The following is an 18384-nucleotide window of genomic DNA, read 5'->3' as shown; positions in this document are numbered from 1 at the left end:
AGACACAGGCTCAAAAATAGGTGTGAAATAAGCCAACGAGGAATGAAGTTCCCCCAAGTCCTTGCTAGTTGCAAATGCCTCAGGAAGCCTACCATTCGAAGGCTGAGGTTGTCCGGGCTGGGGCCTAGGCCCCTTCATGAGGCCGCTGCTGCCTTCAGACGCAGAAGTGAGCCACCCCGATGAATGGGGAGGCTCCCTGGGCCTGGTGCTCAGGCCTCTGACACACGTCAACGGCTCTGGGAAGGGTGCTGGGCATCCCAGTCTGGCGTTCCTCACCTCGTGAAAATCAGCCCAGAGTGTCCATAAAACGAGCTCTCATTTTTAATGCTGGGGGAGGGGGGAGGATGGGGGGAAGACGGAAAGAAAAGTTGGCACAGGGGATGCCACAGAAGGCCTTAAAAAGGCGGCCGCTGCCGCCTCCTTCCGCGACACCCCCTGTAGAACGTGGGCACACACCGTCCAGATTTATTTCCTTCCTTCCTCAAGGACCTTGGTGGAATACGGTACACTCGGGGGAACAGAAGATCAAGATGCACAGCCATTCGGGCTGTAATTAAATTTAATAGGCAGTTTATCCAGTTTGTAGGAAGATGACATAGAAGAGAGGGACACAGAGGCGAGCTGGCAGCGGGAAATCATTTCACAACAGAGTATCCATCTGGAAAAAAAGACATTGCCGGGACCCAGCGAGTGTGAACGCAGCCCTCATCAGCCTCCTCCGGGCCTGCCTTCATCACACGCCGGGCTGCGGGAGAGAGGCCTGTCGCACCTTCTATTAAAAATAATGCACCGCCGTCTTAATGGCATGTAAATCTAACTCACTATTATGCAAACTGAAGGGAAGAGGCAGTTAATAAAACACAAAATAACCTGGTGTTTTATTACACCGGTTGCTCGATTCATAGGCATGAGGTTTAAAACGGCTTATATATTATCTGTCAGCGGCAGCGAACGCAGGGCCCTGCTTGTTTGAGCTGGTAATGAACGTGGTTACGGGGAGCAAGCAGGGAAGCGTGGGTTTTCCGCAGCATTTCTGAAACTGGGGGCGGGGGGCAGCAGCGTGAGAAGCTGGGGCGGGGAGGCCCTTGCTGACAGCTGAGAAGCTGGGCCAAGACCAAGGGGAAAGGCAGGCCTTCCTCAAACCCTCGCTCCTCCCCCCCATGGCCCCACTTCCCCTCCCCCCTCCTCCTCAGTGGGGGGTGGGGAGCGCATCTCCAGGTGGGAGCCCCAGCCTGCCTTCCCAGAATGCAGTGTGGCGGGGGCCCTATGGATGCTCCCCCCCCACTCCCCCGGCCATCTTCAGCAGCAATGCAGCCCAACCCTGCCACGAAATCTAATTATCGGGCCATTCTTGTCACGCAGAGGGGTCCCTTTTCTGACTGCCGTTACTTGCAGGCCCACAGATGGGATGGGATCACCAGGGACCTGCTGGGGGTGGCAGTCCCGGACACTGTGGTGGTCCCCACAGGCTGCTGCTTGCTCCCTTTTTAGCCAGGAGGAGATGCAAAGTTCCAAACGATAAACAGGTCTCCCAGGGAAAGCCGGCCGCATCTGCCAGGGTGCCCCCTTCCCTAGGCCCGGATCTGCCCGTCGGCCGCCCGGCCAGATGGATGGCCAGGCCGTGGGTGCAGGACGCCCCCGTCTTCCACGCCCCAGGTCTCCGGCGCTTGGGTGGTCCATGCAACGGCCCCCCCCCCACCACCCTGAGGCAGGCGCTGCTCCCAGTCCCTCTAACCCTCACCGCCCCCTCAGCGGTAGGAGCTGCGCTCACCCCCTTTGGCTGGGGTGGAGGCCCAGGGAAGTCGAGTCACTTGTGCAGGAGGCCAAGCTGTCAGGCGGAGGGTCCCAGGAGGCAGCCCCACGGCAGTGTTCGCGCTCCCCGCCGTCACGCTGAGTCACCTACCTTCTCGCTCCATGGTCACCTTGTGAATTCTGTTTCCTGGCCTGACCTTGCTGTCTCATAGGGCCTGTTGTTGCACTTGTGATATCCTGCCTGGCTGGAAGTGCTGGATGCTTCCAGGAGGCGGCTAACAGATCCCTGGCACCATCATGAAGACATTATGCGCCAGGCCAGCATCTCTCTCTTTGTGGTCAACAAACACGTCTCTAGGCACAATGACGATGTGGCCTTAGGACGGTACCAGCTGGGGGATGTCCGTCAGCGGGAGGAGGGAGGAGGAATGCACATGTTTAGCATTTCTTAGAAATGGACTCTTCCAACAGGTGGGGACAGGCAGCATGGCTGCCTTCCGGCAACCGTGGGGGGAAGGACAGGCATGGGGCAGCCCCTGGGGAGACAGGACTCTGAGAAACGGGCTGTGGGCAGTGGGAAGGGGTCAGTGACAAGGGTCTCAAACCCAGGACCTCCCCAAGAGTTCCTGGAAGTCTGCCGAGAAGCAAGCATGATCTCCCTGATGGTGATGTTTGAGGGGTGCTCCTGCACCCCCACTGCCTCAGATTCGGGACACAAGGCTCCCTGCACAGCTGCAGCCCCCAGACGGCTGGTGGTCGTAGAGATTCAGGGGGACCTCGGTGGAGTGTCGGGGTGCAGCCTCTGGAACATAGCAGCCAGAGGGTGTGGACCAGCGTTCCGGAGGATGTCCAGGAGAGGCCAGATTTTGCGGTGGTCTCAGCTACCAACGGCTTCTGGAACTCCAGGGGCGCATCTGAGAACGCACCAGACCTCTGCCCTGCTGCCCGCCAGGCACGGAGCAGCCAGGGCTTGCCTTCTTGGCATCGCTTCTCCTGTCTAGAAACCTCGCTTGGCTCTCTGTTGCTACCGCTCACACACGTATCCCGCCAGCTAGTCCTGACCTACCTACTTAGGCTCTGCCTCAAGTCCTTCTTGGTCAAACCCCTGGCCACGTGCATGCAATCCTCTTGACCGAAAATGCCTTTTCCTTTTTCCACCATGCAGTAAGATCCGGGGAACGTAGCACAGCGCCCAGAGGCCATTTTTCATGAAAAGCCGAAGACGTGTGATGTGCACTTGCCAGACGTTTCTAAAACTCCACAGAACATGTGACGACGTTTGATTTTCAGCCAGACTTCACAGAGAGCTGTCCGCACGGAAGGGTGAAGGTCCACGGGCTCCAGTTCCGCACTCGGCGGTGTTATGGGTTAAATTGTGTCCCCCTCCCCCCAAAGATATGTGGAGGTCCTAACCCCCGGGAACTTCAGAATGTGACCCTATTTGGAAATGGGGTCTTCACGCAGGTTATCGACTTAAAATGAGGTCATTAGGTCAGACTCAATCTAGCATGACCGGTGATGACGGGAAATGTGGAGAGAAAGATGGGCGTGGAGGGAGGGGGGTATGGAAACACAGAGGCTGGAGGTGACCACGTGAGGGCAGAGTGGAGTAACACTTCTACAAGCCGAGGAGTGCCAAGGATCGCTCTCAACACCAGAAGCTCTAAGAGGCAAGGAAGGATTCTTCCCTAGAGCCGTCAGAGAGAGCGCGGCCCCACTGACATCTTCATATCGGACTTCCAGCTTCCAGAGCTGTGAGGCAATACATTTCTGTTGACTTACGCCACCCAGGTAGTGGTACTTTGTGATGGCGGCCCTCGGAGACGAATGCAGTAGGGATACAGTGAATGTGGGTCGGACAATGAAAGCGCAGTCTCCGTGATACAGAGAGGGCAGGAAACAGGCTCACAGAAGACAAGAGCTTGTTCAAGGTCAGACAGCTGGGAGGTGGCAGAGTAGAGACCAGAACTCGGGCCTCAAGATGCCCCCTCATCTTCCACCCCACCAGGTGCGTCTCTCCTGGAGGGGAGGCTGACCTCCAGAGTGTCAGATTCTGACTCTTGGGCTGATCCCAGTGTTCGTGTTCTAGAATGAAGGCCAAGGCTGTAAGTGGCTGGAAGCGCTCACAATCCCCTTCCTTTTCTTAAGCGCTCATGTCCTGGTAAGTCTTTTGGAGGTTTGTTTAATGTTTCCGTTGGTGGGCATTCTTCTGAGTCGATTAAAGGCTCCATAAATCTCACGAGCCCTGCGGAGGACAGTGTGTCCACACCGTGTGCATCACCCGCTCAAGGGGAGACCTGCCCGTTCTGCACCTCTCTCTACCGGAACCGGCACTGGGCGCGCTGGTCTGGCCGTTTCACTTGGCCTTCCCAGCAAGCCCCTGGTGGGCACTGTGCAAATCCACTCCTACAGAGGAGGGGCCAAGGCCCCTGTGATGGATCCCAGGTCACGCAGTCCTATGTGGCACAGGCAAGACTGCAGGTCTAAGAAGCCCCCAAACCCAAACGACAGAGTTGCTGGAGTTGGACCTATGGAAGCAGACGGAATATCCTGAGCTAGGACACTGCCTCGGGTCGCTTCTTCATTCCGTTTTGGAGACTCTTCTAGAAATAGCCCCTGCCCTCTTTTCCACCCTTCCCCTGGGATCCCCCCCCTCCTTCTCTTGGTTTTCAGAGGACTGGTCACTGGTTAGGAATCTTCCCAAGGACACTAGTTCTGAAGGTTGGAGGTGAGCGCCTTGCCCTGCCCAGGGGTCGAGGGGGGCGGCCGGGGGACCATATGTTCCTGCCTCCCCACCCATTTGTGCTGCCTCCTTAGGCCTGACCATTTGTCCCAAATCTACCCTAATTCGAGAAGAAAAAGGAACTACTCTTTCAAAGGTCTGGCGGTGGGCGGCTAGCTGCCTTTTTAATTCCTCTCTGCCCACTTATTCCGAAGGCATCCGACAGGGATGCCAGGCGAGTGAAGATGGCAGGAAGTTTCCTCGCAGTGGGAGCAACTGCCTGTCTAAAAAAAGCTCTTTATAAAAAAAAAAAAATGCTCAACTCGGAACTAAGAGCTTGCCGAGAATGTGTTATGGCTGCTGTTATTTATTTATATCCCCACCTCCTTCCAGAAAGGATCTGAAGTTGCTTACAATAAAAACGGAGCTGGATCTGTGTACGGAGAGTAGAAACAGAAAAGCCAGAGAAGAGACTGTATCAGAGCAGCCCTGAGCCCACAAACGGGCAGCGTGCTTCTGGAAGGAGGTAGTCTGCCCTGTTGCGAAGGATCATCCTTTGGAGATTTCCCGGCTGGATAAAAAGACGGGCAGAGTTCCCACCAAGTGCTTAAAGGGATGATGCGGATGGATGGTGGCTCCCCAGAGAGATGTGGACGGTGGACAGGGAGGGGTCCTGGAGGCCCTCAGGGGAGTCCCCTGCATCGGGCCAAGAGCAGACCCTGAGCCTAGGATCTGAATGCAAGCAGCTTACTGGGAAGAGGTCTCAGGATGCACTGGAGGAGGGGGGCGGGGGGGTGGGGGGGCGGAGGTCCAGGAACAGAAGGCAGCCAGCAAAGACCATCCCTGGGGACAGGTCGGCTCCTCTGGCTGGGAGCCCCTGGGCCACGGTTAAGAGAATAACTGAGGGGCTTCACCCAGCAGCTTCTGTTTGTTCCTGGGTGGGGGCCCTCCAGGAGTGTCAATGCCCCACACGTGAGCCAAGCAGCCGTGGCAGCCAGAGCAAGACTCCGGGGAGGGCTACACTCAAAGCGTGAGCCCTGGGACAGGCCTGGGGCCCCGCCAGCAATCCGCCCCTGCTCCCAGACCCCGCACTCTCCAAGAAGGCTGGGCAGGCGGCCTCACTAATCTGCAGACACAGAGAACCAAGACCTGCGGTGTAAAGAAAATCCAAAAGGAGAGGCTACTGGGCTCAGAGGGAGGCCCCACGGAAGGGAAGGTGGTGGAGGCCCAGAATTCTCGGCTGGCTTTTGGGGTGGGAAGGAGCTCACACAGGGCGGTCTGTCCTGAAGGTCCCACGCCCCCAGGATGCCAGACCACACCAGGGCGGATTACCAGGTGAGTCAGGGTCATGGGCACTCCCTAGACCACACTAAGGGAGTGTGGGGAAGAGGGCGGAGACCCCTAACGCTGGAGCAAATGATCCCAGGGACTGTCAGACAATGTTTCTCACCTCACAACCTGGCTCTAAAGTTTCCACTTCCAGGAAGCCCTCCTTACTGTGTTCTCTTTTACTCCTTTCTGGAGCTCACCGTTTGCTTTATTCCTGGTAATAGCCACCCCCTCTTAACTCGATGCCCAGGGGTTTCTCCTTCCATTCTACTTGCCAACCGCTCCCTCGATATATCCTGTGTATGGTGTGGTTCAAAGGGCTGTCCCTGGCCTCAGGGGGCTCACGGTCGAGTCCCACTTATTGGCTATGAGACACGGGGAAAGTTATTTACCTTTTCCACACCTCAGTTTACTTCTCTGTGATATGGAAGCAACAATACCCACTTCGCAATGTCCCTGTAAGCTTTAATATTTATTTAGCATGGCCCCTGGGATACAGTAAGTGCTGAAAAATGTTAGCTGTACTAATAACGGTGGGAACAATAATAAAGACTTCTGTTGACAAACTATTGTTCTTCATTATTTACAAACCAAGATACAAATTCTTGAGTGTTCAGGTTTCTGCAAGGCTATTTCTTTCTCAATTACCGGTCACTCTCAACATAGTCCGGCCTTGCCATCACCTCCTTCTGTCCCTTCTGTCCCCGGCCCCGTTTTCAGTTGATTTCCTGATCGCTGAGGTCGGGATGTGCGCACCTTGGTACCAAGTCCAGAACAGTGGCTGGGACGGGGGGCAGTCATAAACATTTCTAAAAGGGGCAAGTGACACTCTCCTTGGCACTGGTAATTAATCGCCTTGCCTCCCCATAGCGCCAGAGGCATCTGGCGCGGGACCCGGTCCCCAGAGCATCCGTTCACACCCAGTGAATGGATACGTGGGGATGGAGGCCACATCGCTGCTTTTACAGGTCCCACTGCTGAAGCTCTTCAGGAATGATTTGATTTTTCTACCCATTTCATATCCTCCCCATCCCACAGATGGGAAAAGCGAGGCCGAGAGAACTCGCACCTCGTCTCACGGCTGGCTGGTGATTGAGCACGCGTTAAACGATGTTCGTGTGGTTGGAGCGCCCTTGCTCTTGGTAACGTACCCTGCACCACCTCTTGCCTCACGGTCCTGCACCACCTCTTGGTTTAGAAGAAAAACTCCCTGATGGGGTCCAGCCCCAGCCTTGTCCTGCTCTGTCTGCTCTGGGCTAGGATGCCGATCCCCAAGGTCAGTGGGGGCCTGTCCCCCGAATAGAGCCCTTCCCCGGGCCTGCTAGGGCAGCTCAACAGCTTCACACACTGGGCCTCCTAACGGAATGAGCCATCCAGGTGCCCCAGATGATTGGATTAAAAAAATATATATATTTACCAGCATCTTAGGCAAGCAACATGCTACTTAAAGAAGCCAGAATAGCATTCTAATTCTATTCAATCATGTGTTCATTTGTTCATTCATTCATTCAACAAATACTTATTGAGCACCTATTATGTGCCATGTCCTGGGAATTGATATCAATTAACATAATACAAGCAAAAGCCAGTTTAAAAAACTGAAGTACCTCTTGTGTCTTCCGCCACCTATCCCAGACCAGTCAATATATGACACCTACCCTGGAGTCCACAACTTCTCCCTCCTACCTTTTCTTCAGTTTCTACCTGCAGTGACAGCAGTGGGCACTCTCGCCTCCCCGGGGAGGAGTCATGCCTGTGCCTTCCCCAGCCCTGGTCCCCACGGTACTGGCGGGACTGGACAGCTGGGTGGGTGTGTGTCTACAAGCCTGCCCGCCCCCCACATGCTCCCGGGCTCTGTACAGCCACCTGCCATGCCTGTGGTAACACCTCGTGGGTCTCACATGTCACCAGGCCCTATGTCCCTCAGAGGAGCAACCTTAACTTAGCCACTGGTGTCGCCAGTGCCGTGCACACAGCCTGCACGCAGGAAGGGCTCAGTCTGGGTTTCTTGAGTGCACGCATACATGTGACTGGATCGGAGGAAACACCCAGCCTACTCAGCGAGGGTGCAAAGGACGCCGCTTGGAGGATGGTGGCCACTGTGTAGCCCTACTTGGTCTGCTGACATGTTCTGGGCTGAATTTGGGGGGACGTCCCCTCCAGGACAAGGGGAGAGGGCAGGAAGGCACGAGCACGCATGCAAGGGCCCGCACCACCCAGTAGCCTTGGCGGAGCATCTCTTACCGTGGTGTATTTACCCAGCTGGCAGAGCGACGGGAAGGTCTCCTGGTGAGCTTTCCGGATCTTCTCTGTGAGATCGTCCAGCTCAGCTGTCATTTCATAGCTTTCCGTGCATTCCTGCTTCGAAGGCTCCTTCTTTTTCTTGTTCCTATCATTCCTCACAGCTGGAAATGAGAGAGAAGGCAAATCAGGGGTCACTAACGGCCGGGCCTGTGTGACCTGAGCTGGAAGCTTCCATCCCCTGATGCTGCCTGGACGCACTTGACACTTGGAACAGGAACAGTGAGAAAAGGTGCCATAAACACAGCTCCCAAGAAGAGAGGCTTGGCGGCCAGAAGGGCCAGGCAGAGAGGAAGGTTTGTGTGTGCACCTGCCAAGTAATTCTTAAAGAGTTACTTTAAAGATCGCCCAAAAGGCTGAGAGTCTCAGTTCGCTTAGATAAAACTTTCTATGTGGACTAGTCCTCAAAAGATGGATTTTTCCAAATGCCTTCCCTCCCCTCTCCCCCACCAGTTCCAAAAGCTCCAACAGAACCATTTAGGCCTAGGAGACACATTGCTGAACAAATGCCTTGTTGCATCGTGATTGGTGATTCCTAGCTAAGCCTTTTGGTTTTTGTTGTTGTTGTTGTTGTCTTTTGGTTTTCCGAATGAACTGACACTTCTGAAGAGAGTCATCTTAAAGGTGATGGATGGTGATTTTGGTCCCTTCATGATTTTCTGCTTCTTAGCCTTTTGGTATTAATCATATAATCGTTTATTATTATTTATAAGTACTATATTAACATGTTACATATTATACACATCACATATATTTAAATGAAATGTTAATACTCATTTATTGTTATAAAAAGTTATTTTAAAATAACATTCCGTGCATTATGAGCCCCTGGCCTGAAAAACGATCTGTCCATTCATTCGCTTATTCATCTACAGCCACTCGATTCCACGTCTCGTCTGGCCCACTGACCCCTGGGCAGCTGTGTGTCTCCACCTCAGCACTTTGGCAGCTGAGCCTGGTGCCAGGTGAGTCGGGACTCAGGACCTGGCGCTGCGGAAGCCCCTGCCTCCCCTCACAGCGCACGGCACTCAGATGACTTCAAACCCAAGTGTCATGCAGAGCTCTGGCCTCTCGCAAGGATCTCCTGGGGAAGGAAACCAAAACCCAGGAAGGCCAACAGGTAAAACTAGACCATGTAAGCCTGTCCGGAGAGTCTACATTCCCCGGGGACCCGGGGGTGGCCAGGCTGGGCACCACCTGGCCGTATACACCACCACCGTGGCCTGCGAATCTGCTGCAAAATGACCCAGGTCATAATCCGATCGCCCTAAGAGGATTTGGCTTGGGTTGCCTCCCTGAGAGCACCCAGGGCGACCTGAGACCTGGCAGTTCCCGGGTCTACACCGTGAGGATCCCGGGGCCTCACAGCGGGCAGACTACCACGAAGGCGTGAGGAGCACAGCAAGGCGAAAGGACACCGATGGGGGTGGGGGCAGTTCTGAAGGATCCTAGAGACTGTAGAAGTCACATGCTCCTAACTGGGAGGGAGGGCGGCCGGGGAGAATTGTCCCGTTTCTTGAGCAGCGTAAGCACTGCACTGGGGACTGTGGCCACGGCTGCTCACTGAATCCCCTTAACGGGAAGGCGATTTTAAACTCAGTTTATAGATGAAGACACTGTCAGAGAGACTAAAGAATGTTTACACGGTCGACAAGTTCTTTCTTCACCTGGACTCACTCCCTCTCAACAGAGCGGACATGTCTGAGAAGAAAACGGCACCTCCCCAGAAGATCTTGCCCCAGGACTGAAACGACACTGTTCTTTGGCTCGGGCATTTCCAGATTAAGGTGAGCGGTAAAGATGGCGTGAAGTAACTCAGCCTCAAGTGTATTCCTTTTTCAGTGTAGACTGGCCAGGTGCCCAGACCATTCCTGGCAGGTGGAGGACGCAGGGGGAGGGCAGCACATGGTTTAACGGAAGCAAAGAAAGCAGTCAGCAGAGGAGGGACCAGAGGGAGGAAGGGGGCAGCGAAGGCAGTAGAGGGTGGCTCTGTGAGGGGAGGCTTGGCCTGACGCCTTGTGCGTGAGCGCCCCGGGCTGTCCATGCCGCTCAGCGGGCGTCCCTGGCCCCTGCCCATGACCCTCTTTGTTGGCCAACACAAAAGTCCTCTGCCAGCTGTGAGGGTCCTTCTAAACCAGAGCTCTGAGGCGTGTGGTCTGGCCGTCCCCTGAAAAAGTTCAACATAGAGTTACCACATGATCCAACAATCCCATCGCCACCCAGGAGAACAGAAAATAAGTGTTCAGGTAAAACGTGTCCACAAGCGCTCAGGGCGGCCCTTCTCGTCAACAGCGCCACACTGGAAACAACGCACGTGTCCGGCAGCCGACGGATGGATACACAATTGTGCCGCATCCACACAGCGGAGTACCACTGGCCACAAAGGAGGGAAGTACAGACCCAGGTCACAACGCGGATGAACCCGGACAACATGATGCTCCATGAAAGACGCCAGTCACAAAAGGCCACGGATTGTGTGACTCTATTTATACGAGATGTCCACAGAAGGCAAACTCAGACAGAAGGCAGGTCAGTGGTAGCCACGGGCTGGGGCGCATGGAAGATAAGAGTGACTGCTAATGGGACTTCTTTTTGGGGAGAAGTGAATGTTCTGGAATCAGACAGTGGGGACAGCCGTACAACCTCATGAATATACTACAAACCACTGAACCACATGCTTTAAAACGATGAATGCCTTGCTCTGTCTATACCTTAAAATAGGAACAAAACCCCAGTCCCCTGAGGGAGGCCACAAGTCACTGAACACTAGGAACTGCTCTGACTAGAATCAGAAACCGAGGTGGCACCTCTGACCGCCTAACACAGCAGTGGCAGTAATGTCACTTTTTGGCTGCTTAGCAAGGGCCAGCCGTCGCCGTGAGCAATTCAGGAATTCTAGTTCGCTAAATTCCACAGCGAACCAGGTGAGGTAGGCATTAAAATTCCATTTCTACACTCTCAGGAGCTGGAGGCCCAAGATCACCCTGTTGGAAAGGAGTCAAGCCTAAATTTCAGTGGAATATACAAAAAAGGCACACAGAGGCACCCCCCGCACACACAATTACCCATAATCGCATTCCCAGGCAAGTCTGTAGGCCCTTGAGAGGTGTCTGCACTTCCCAGAGTTCTGCGTCACCGGCCCCCATCCACCCACGGCCCCTTGGCCCGTTCCCTGGAAAACTCACATGAGGAAAGACAGGCCCGGAGGCTGCCTGGGAGGTGGGAGGGGCGCCCTGTGAGCTGAGCCTACGGAGGATCTGTACCAAGCCCGAGGGTGAGAGGTGAGGTCAGGCGGCAAGGGGACCTTGGTGAGCAGTAGCAGGGCACCGAGTGGGGGCACTCAGTTGGGTTGTGCAGGCAGCACCTGCCATTTGCAAAACTAACAGCTGTGAAGCCAGAGCTCCAACTTCTGTGCTCTGAGGCCCAAACTTGGGGCCCTCTTACCAGCTGACTGGGTGCCAAGGGGCAAGCGTGTAACATGCAGGCTCCCTTCCAGACAGCTCCTGCCCTTCCTGGGCAGAGCGCCCACCCCTCCTACTGTCTCCATGACCAAGGGCTCCTGGGACTCTCAGGCACTCCTCTCCCACTGCCAGATGCAATGACCCCCTGGGAACGACACCCCCATCATGGAAAGGTTCATAAGTCAATGGATGTGTCTCATAAACATGTGGCTTCAACACCTGCTCTGCTCAGTGGTTTTAAACTGCCGTGGGCTGCGGATGAGGCATCTGGGCCACGCATGGGGATGGCTTCCAAGAGCCATCAGAATCAAGGAGGCGATGTAGGGCACAGGGATGGTGGCTCCATTCAGCCTTGGAGGACTCATGGTCAGCAGCGTCTGGGGCTTACGCCCTCATAGAGTACCGGTATGGGGCGGGGGGTGATGCAGGGGCTGCAGGGGGCCAGGGACCCGGGGCATACACTGGCTTCACCACCATCCCGGGGGGTTCAGCCCCTCTCAGAGTCTCTCCAAAGGCGGCAGCGCCCTCCCAGAGATGCACGGACGGTCTGCTAGGTGGGAAACGGAGAGTCTACCATCAAGGCTCATACCGCCCGGCTACACAGGAAGAAGAACTGAAGGCCCTTCCGTGTGCAAATGTGGATGGAGCGCTGAGGACCCGTGGGCTGCATCACGAGGTCCAAGGCTGCAAGTGGCAGTGATGCTTCTCGAGAAGCCACCTGGTAGCGGCTCCCAAATGAACAGATGGACTCATTTCTTCGTTTTCTGGCCATTCATTCATTCAAATGTTATTTGAGCATCTAGTATGTACCATCTGCCGCAGGAATGAGACAACGGTGGAGCCACACAGATGGTTCCCGCTGCCGCGGAGCTCACATACGGTGACAGCCAGACATCTGTCACCAGACAGCAATAGGAACTATAATGAGAGCATGGCATCGCTGTTAGTGTATGGACCTGGACTCCTCTTGGAGAATTCTTACAACACTGAAACTGTTAATTCCAGCTGCCCCAGCAGCTGTGGGGCACTCCCTGAACCTTCCTTTCCTATTAGGCCATTCAACAACCTGATGCCTAGCATTATTAGGCCTAATTTGCAGATGAGACAACTGAGGCGCAGAAAGTTAAGTAGCCTGCCCAAGGCCATGCATCTTATAAATGATGTAGCAGGGATCTGAATTCACAAAACCTGGCATCAGAGTCCTCATTCTTTTTTTTTTTCTTTTTAAAGATTTATTTTTGAGAGAGAGAGAGAGAGACAGAGTATAAGTGAAGGAGGGACAGAGAGAGGGAAACACAGAATGTGAAACAGGCTTCAGGCTCTGAGCTGTCAGCACAGAGCCTGACGTGGGGCTCGAACTCATGTACCATGAGATCATGACCTGAGCTGAAGTCAGATGCTTAACCAACTGAGCCACCCAGGTGCCCCCAGAGTCCTTGTTCTTAATCACTGTGCTCGGTCATGTCATACACATTCACAATTCTGCCACGTGGTGCCGTGACAGACGGTGAACGGGCACCACTGGTGTGTGTGGGGGCAGAGTCAGGATTGGGAGGCTGGGAAAGGGGAGGGAGAGTTGAGGGGAGGGATGGGAGGGCAGGTGGGAGCCTAGGGAGTCTGGGCTGTACAACTGAATGGTCAGCCCCAAAGACTGCCTGTGACATTGGCGGCTGGGCTCTGGTTCCACTCCCACGGAAGTGATGCCACTGGCATGGGTACCAATATGCCCGTGACGGACCCGGGGGATGACGGACCCACTGCTTTTGGGCACAGTGCATCTCTGGTGAGGCATGGCAGTGGGATTGGGGAGGGGGCAGCACGTACCTCTGCGTCAAAGCCCCTATCACAAGGTGGGGGCCAAAGACTGTCCCACAGAGCCCTCCCCTCCTGGTCTGAGAATCTGGATGGCCAAGGTCCTATTTTGTCTCTGACTCCCGAGGGCCGAATACAGTCTCTGGTCCACAGCGGTGGCTCAAAAACTGTTCTGTGAAGGCCAAGGTGAGCATGTGACTCAACGTGGGGTCTGCTCTGTGTGCAACCTGAGCTCCCCCAGCCTCTTCCTTCCAGAAATCAGCGGCCTCGTCTCCATGTCAGGGCCCGCGGGGCACTCGAGAACCACCCTCCGCCCCTGCAGCGGGGCCGGCAGGCTGATGAAGCACGAGGGGCATCCGAGGGGTCACGAGTGTGATTTACACACCTGCGAGAGCCGGGCCTGATGTCTGCAAAGCGCTTCTCGGATGCGAGGTGCTCCATTAAATATCAAGTATTCTCCTTGTGAGGGCCGAGCGCCACAAATCAGATTTGGTGGCGTAAAAGTAACATATTTATGATCCACTATCATATTGCAAATGAAATGAATGTAATAAAAGTGTCACTTATACAAATACCTCTGATGTACGGATCTCGACCTATGAATATGAAAACAGACACCCAAGCACTTTTATTTGAATGTCTAATCATGGAAATAAATGAAGTCATGTTCATTTTAATGTGTGCACTTGTGCATGTATCTAGAATATTGATTTCCACGCACACAATAAAAACGTGATGCAGGAAACATGTAAAAGGTGTGGATTTCACTAGGATTCAGGAAGAGATGAAAACAATGCTTCACGAAAAATTCCATGATGTCAAAAAAAAGAGAAAAAAGAAAATACAGTCGACAGTGGTTTTGCCCATGAAGGTCCCTATGTTCAGTTTAGCAAAGGGAGTATAATGGTCAGTTTAGTCCTGTTTGAATATTAAAGTCTGGAAATTCATCCTGACTCTTCACCCTGCTAACTACAGAAATAACGGGTCACGGTTGGCGAGTTGAGCTATCTGGCTGCTGTGCACAGGGGAGAGCCTGTCACCGACACACCCATACGCTCAACAGAAAACCGCAAAAACAGAGTTTAGTCTTGGTTTAAGAATAATTTTTCTGAATTAATTGTGTAAATGAACTGTAAGCCAATGGATCTGAAGGCAGGAGGGTCTATGACTAATAGAGACAGACATTTCCCAGCATTTCAGGAGGTGGGAGTTGGTGCTCAGGGTGGAGTAGAGCAGGTCCCGCGGTAGAGCTGGGTGGGGTTGGGGTGAGTGAATGTTCCAGATCAGCATCTCCTTAAGGGTGGAGACCGTGCCTTGCCCGTAACACAGCACAGCACGTACTACGTAGGCAGTAGAGGAAGTGTGAGCAAAAGCACAGAGAAAGGAGGTTAGCGAATGAGGCTGCAATGCAAGGAAGTCCCCTGTCCTGTGATGCAAACCTTTGGGACCAGACTGAGGGCGGGGCACTGGAGTGTCTATTAAGTGAATACAGTCCTGTGATTGGACAGCTCCAACCTGGGCAGCAGCATGTGGGCGTGGACTTGAAAAAATGATGTGCCCCCTCCCACCCCACCCCCCACAAGTGCAAAGTTTAAGGGATGGCCTAGCGTCCACAGTGACAGTGACGCAGCAGGGACACATACTTAGAATTTTTACAAAATATTAAATATGCAAGTCATAGGAGAAGTAGTCTGGACATAGCATTCTCAGAGTTTAACAAGGATCTACCAGCGGAGCTCAGCTTCTTAAAGTTATTCAAAGCACTTTTAGAAAATCCCTGAAATATCATAATGTACCAATGCCAAATACCGCTTTCTAGTTAAAGTGGTATATTATACTAATAAAACTTTCAAAACCATTTTAAACACATTTTCCTCTCCCTGGTGGCTTTTAGATATGGAGATTTTACCTCCTCTCAAACGGGAGAGCCCTCCCTTTGTCTTTTATTTCCGAAGAGTTTCTTCCTTCTCTGTCTGGCCTGCCGTGGGCAGCCCTGCTGAGGCCATTTTCCTTTCCAGACAGGCGCCGGGTGCCGGCCATCGTGCAAGGCAACAGATTTGGAGTTTAAAGGCTCTGTTACAAGTGGCAGATCCTTTCCTTTGGACGAGGGTCTTGCATGAACTCTAGGAAACATCTCAAGTTCAACTCCAGGGACACAGGACAGTAAAACATTCCTAAGTGATGTATAAAAGCAGGGGCCTTAATTACGAGCAGGTGAGAAGGCAGAGACCCTTTCCTACATAGTGGAGCTTCTTTGCACGTTCCCCTGGGCGACAATGGGCTACTATCAGTGATGGCTTTCCCCAAATCCTGTCCACAGGAGGCAGATGTGTCCTTGGCTTTGTGCTTGTGGCAGAGCCCTCATGAGGACGGCTGAGAGGAAGGTTTTAACTGATGGTATACAACTGAACATTAAAAAATGGTAACTTAAGGGGCGGCTGAATGGCTCAGTCAGTTAAGCGTCTGATTTTAGCTCAGGTTATGATCTCACGCTTTGCACGTTTGAGTCCCGTGTCAGGCGCTGGCTGTGCTGACAGCTCAGAGCCTGGAGCCTGTTCGGTTTCTATGTCCGCTCTCTGCCTCTCTTTCCACTCATACTTTGTCTCTCTCTCAAAAATAAAAACTAAAAAATTTTTTTTTTAAATGGAAATTTAAGACACTGAGGTTGCCCTCTGTGTCCTACTCAGGAGTAAGCCCGCACACCTTCAGCGTGATCAGCTCATGTCGTTTTAAAATATCTCCAGTTTAGAAAAATGAGAGTTCAGTATCTGTTCGAATAAGCCATAGCCGTGGGCAGGAAGTTCTTTGTTGTATCAAGCTCAAGTTCATGCTCTTGAGTTCAACCTGCCCTCATGTATCTGAAAGACTGGTGCATTTGTTTTTAATTTTAACTTTTTTGTAAAAATGCAGGTAGCCTCAGATTCAGGAATCAATCGTCTTATGGTGAGTATCCATTCATCTAGGGTACATGATGAGCAGAGATCCAGGCATGCGGACCGCCTTTCAGACCAGTACTGACTGGGGCGTGGGGGATGACAAAAAGAAATTTCTCAGCAGCGGATGGTTCCAGATGAACCTGTATCACGCAAGTTCTGTGCTTCCAAATATTAAACAACAATTTCTAGCACGATAAATTCTAATGGCCAAAACTTTTATTCCTACTCTTCTCTAAACCCAATTCATTTTTTTCTGAAAATGGATTGCAGTATTTCTTGACATTAAAAAAAATTTTTTTTAACATTTATACATTTTTGAGAGACAGAATGAGCATGAGTGGGAGACAGGTGGAGAGAGGTAGAGAGAAGAGGGAGACACAGATTTTGAAGCAGACTCCAGGATCTGAGCTGTCAGTACAAAGCCCGAGGTGGGGCTCGAGCCCATGAACCACAAGATCACGACCTGTGCCAAAGTTGGATGCTTAACTGACTGAGCCACCCAGGCGCCCCTCCTTGACATTGTTACATTTTCCCTCTTAAAACATTTTTTAAAGGGACTCCTGGGTGGCTCAGTCAGTTAAGGGGCCAGCTTCAGCTCAAGTCACAACCTCATGGACTGTGAGTTTGAGCCCCACGTCGGGCTCTGTGCTGACATCTCAAAGCCTGCTGCCTGCCTCTGATTCTGTGTCTCTCCCACTCTCTTCCCCTCCCCTGCTTGCTCCCTGTCACTCTCTCTCTCTCTTTTAAAAATAATATAAATTAAAAAAAAATTAAAAAGCCTTTTTAAAAAATAGAAATAAGGTACTTTACTTAGCTTGGAGAAAGCACTGTGAAGGAGGCTCAGCAATTCCTCTGGGGGAGTGTGACCCTATGACACACCCTACAGAACTGGAGCTCGGAGGTGGAGGATGGGGAGGAGGGGGGAGGGGTGGTGCCTGCCAACGGGAGCCATGTTTGCATGGTGGTCTGACTACAAACATGGCCCCAGTCCTCTGTGTCTTCCTATAGCACCCAGTTTGTGTGGACATTGCAGCCTTTCCCATCGAGAGGTGGAGACGATTCCATAGCCCATGTAGCTGGGAGGGCTTGTGAATCACTTTAACCAACAGAACGTGGTGGAAGTAACATTATACCATTTCCAAGATATCTTGCACACTTCTGCCTGCCCCTCTCAGAACCTCATCACATGTGTGAACAAGCCTGCGATGACCCGCTGGGAAAGGACACACCATATGGAGGAGAAGCCAATTAGTCCAGCTAGGAGCAGCTGAGATCAATCTAGAGCCAACCTGCCCAGAAACCTGCGAGAGCAATCAGGGAAGATGAGCAGAATTGCCTACCCCATCTGAAGCTGACTAGAGTCTCATGAGAGAGCCCAGTGAACCCAAAAGTATCACCCAGCTGATCAATAGTTTTGTAAGCAATAATACATGCTTACTCTTTCAAGTCACTGAGCTCTGGGGTAGTTTGTTACACAGCAACAGCTAGCTGATACAGTCCGGATAAAGAGTGTGTTTACACAACTGTGGCACAAAGTCACATATTTGGTATGTCTGAATCAATGTTTGCTTTTATTCAGTGGTTAAGGCAAGAAAGAAGACAATTTGTTATTCCTCCAACACAAGGTTCAAGATCCTGGCCATATCTCTTACAACACACAGAAATTATGAAAACTTTCTCTGTGGATTTTAAATACACACGAAAGGTACAATGGACAGGTAGGAAGGACTGGGGTAAAATTCCAAAGTCTTGCATTTTAGTCCATCACTTATTGCCTGTGCAAACTCAGGATGGTTCCTAAATGTTCCCGAGCCTCAGTTTCCTCATCTGAAAAATTGAGACATTCTTTTTTTCCACCACACACAGAATTCTTATATATATTTAAATATGTAAATAATTGCCACACACTGTACTATGTACTAAAATAGCCCTACGCTGATTTCTGATTCACCAAACATTTGAGTCCTGTAGCTACCAAAAATTCTAAGTCAAATAAGGCATGCTTTATTTCTCAAATGAAATGGAGAAAATATATAATATAGACTATGAGTGTTTAATATACATGGAGTGC

At 52.3% G+C, this 18384-nt stretch overlaps 1 protein-coding gene across 2 annotated transcripts in view; it reads right to left on the bottom strand.

Moving 5' to 3' along the window:
- RARB (retinoic acid receptor beta) overlaps positions 1-18384 on the bottom strand; it is a 163130-nt gene that overhangs the window by 17774 nt on the left and 126972 nt on the right. For both annotated transcript variants that reach the window (XM_029940362.1, XM_029940361.1), the window contains exon 5: positions 8048-8208. In XM_029940362.1, the coding sequence (XP_029796222.1) occupies positions 8048-8208 (161 nt within the window). The remainder of the gene's footprint in view (positions 1-8047; positions 8209-18384) is intronic.

Source organism: Suricata suricatta, chromosome 5, assembly GCF_006229205.1.
Source record: "Suricata suricatta isolate VVHF042 chromosome 5, meerkat_22Aug2017_6uvM2_HiC, whole genome shotgun sequence".
In the NCBI taxonomy this organism is placed as follows: Eukaryota; Metazoa; Chordata; class Mammalia; order Carnivora; family Herpestidae; genus Suricata; species Suricata suricatta.
This window is presented reverse-complemented; position numbering and strand designations above follow the sequence as displayed.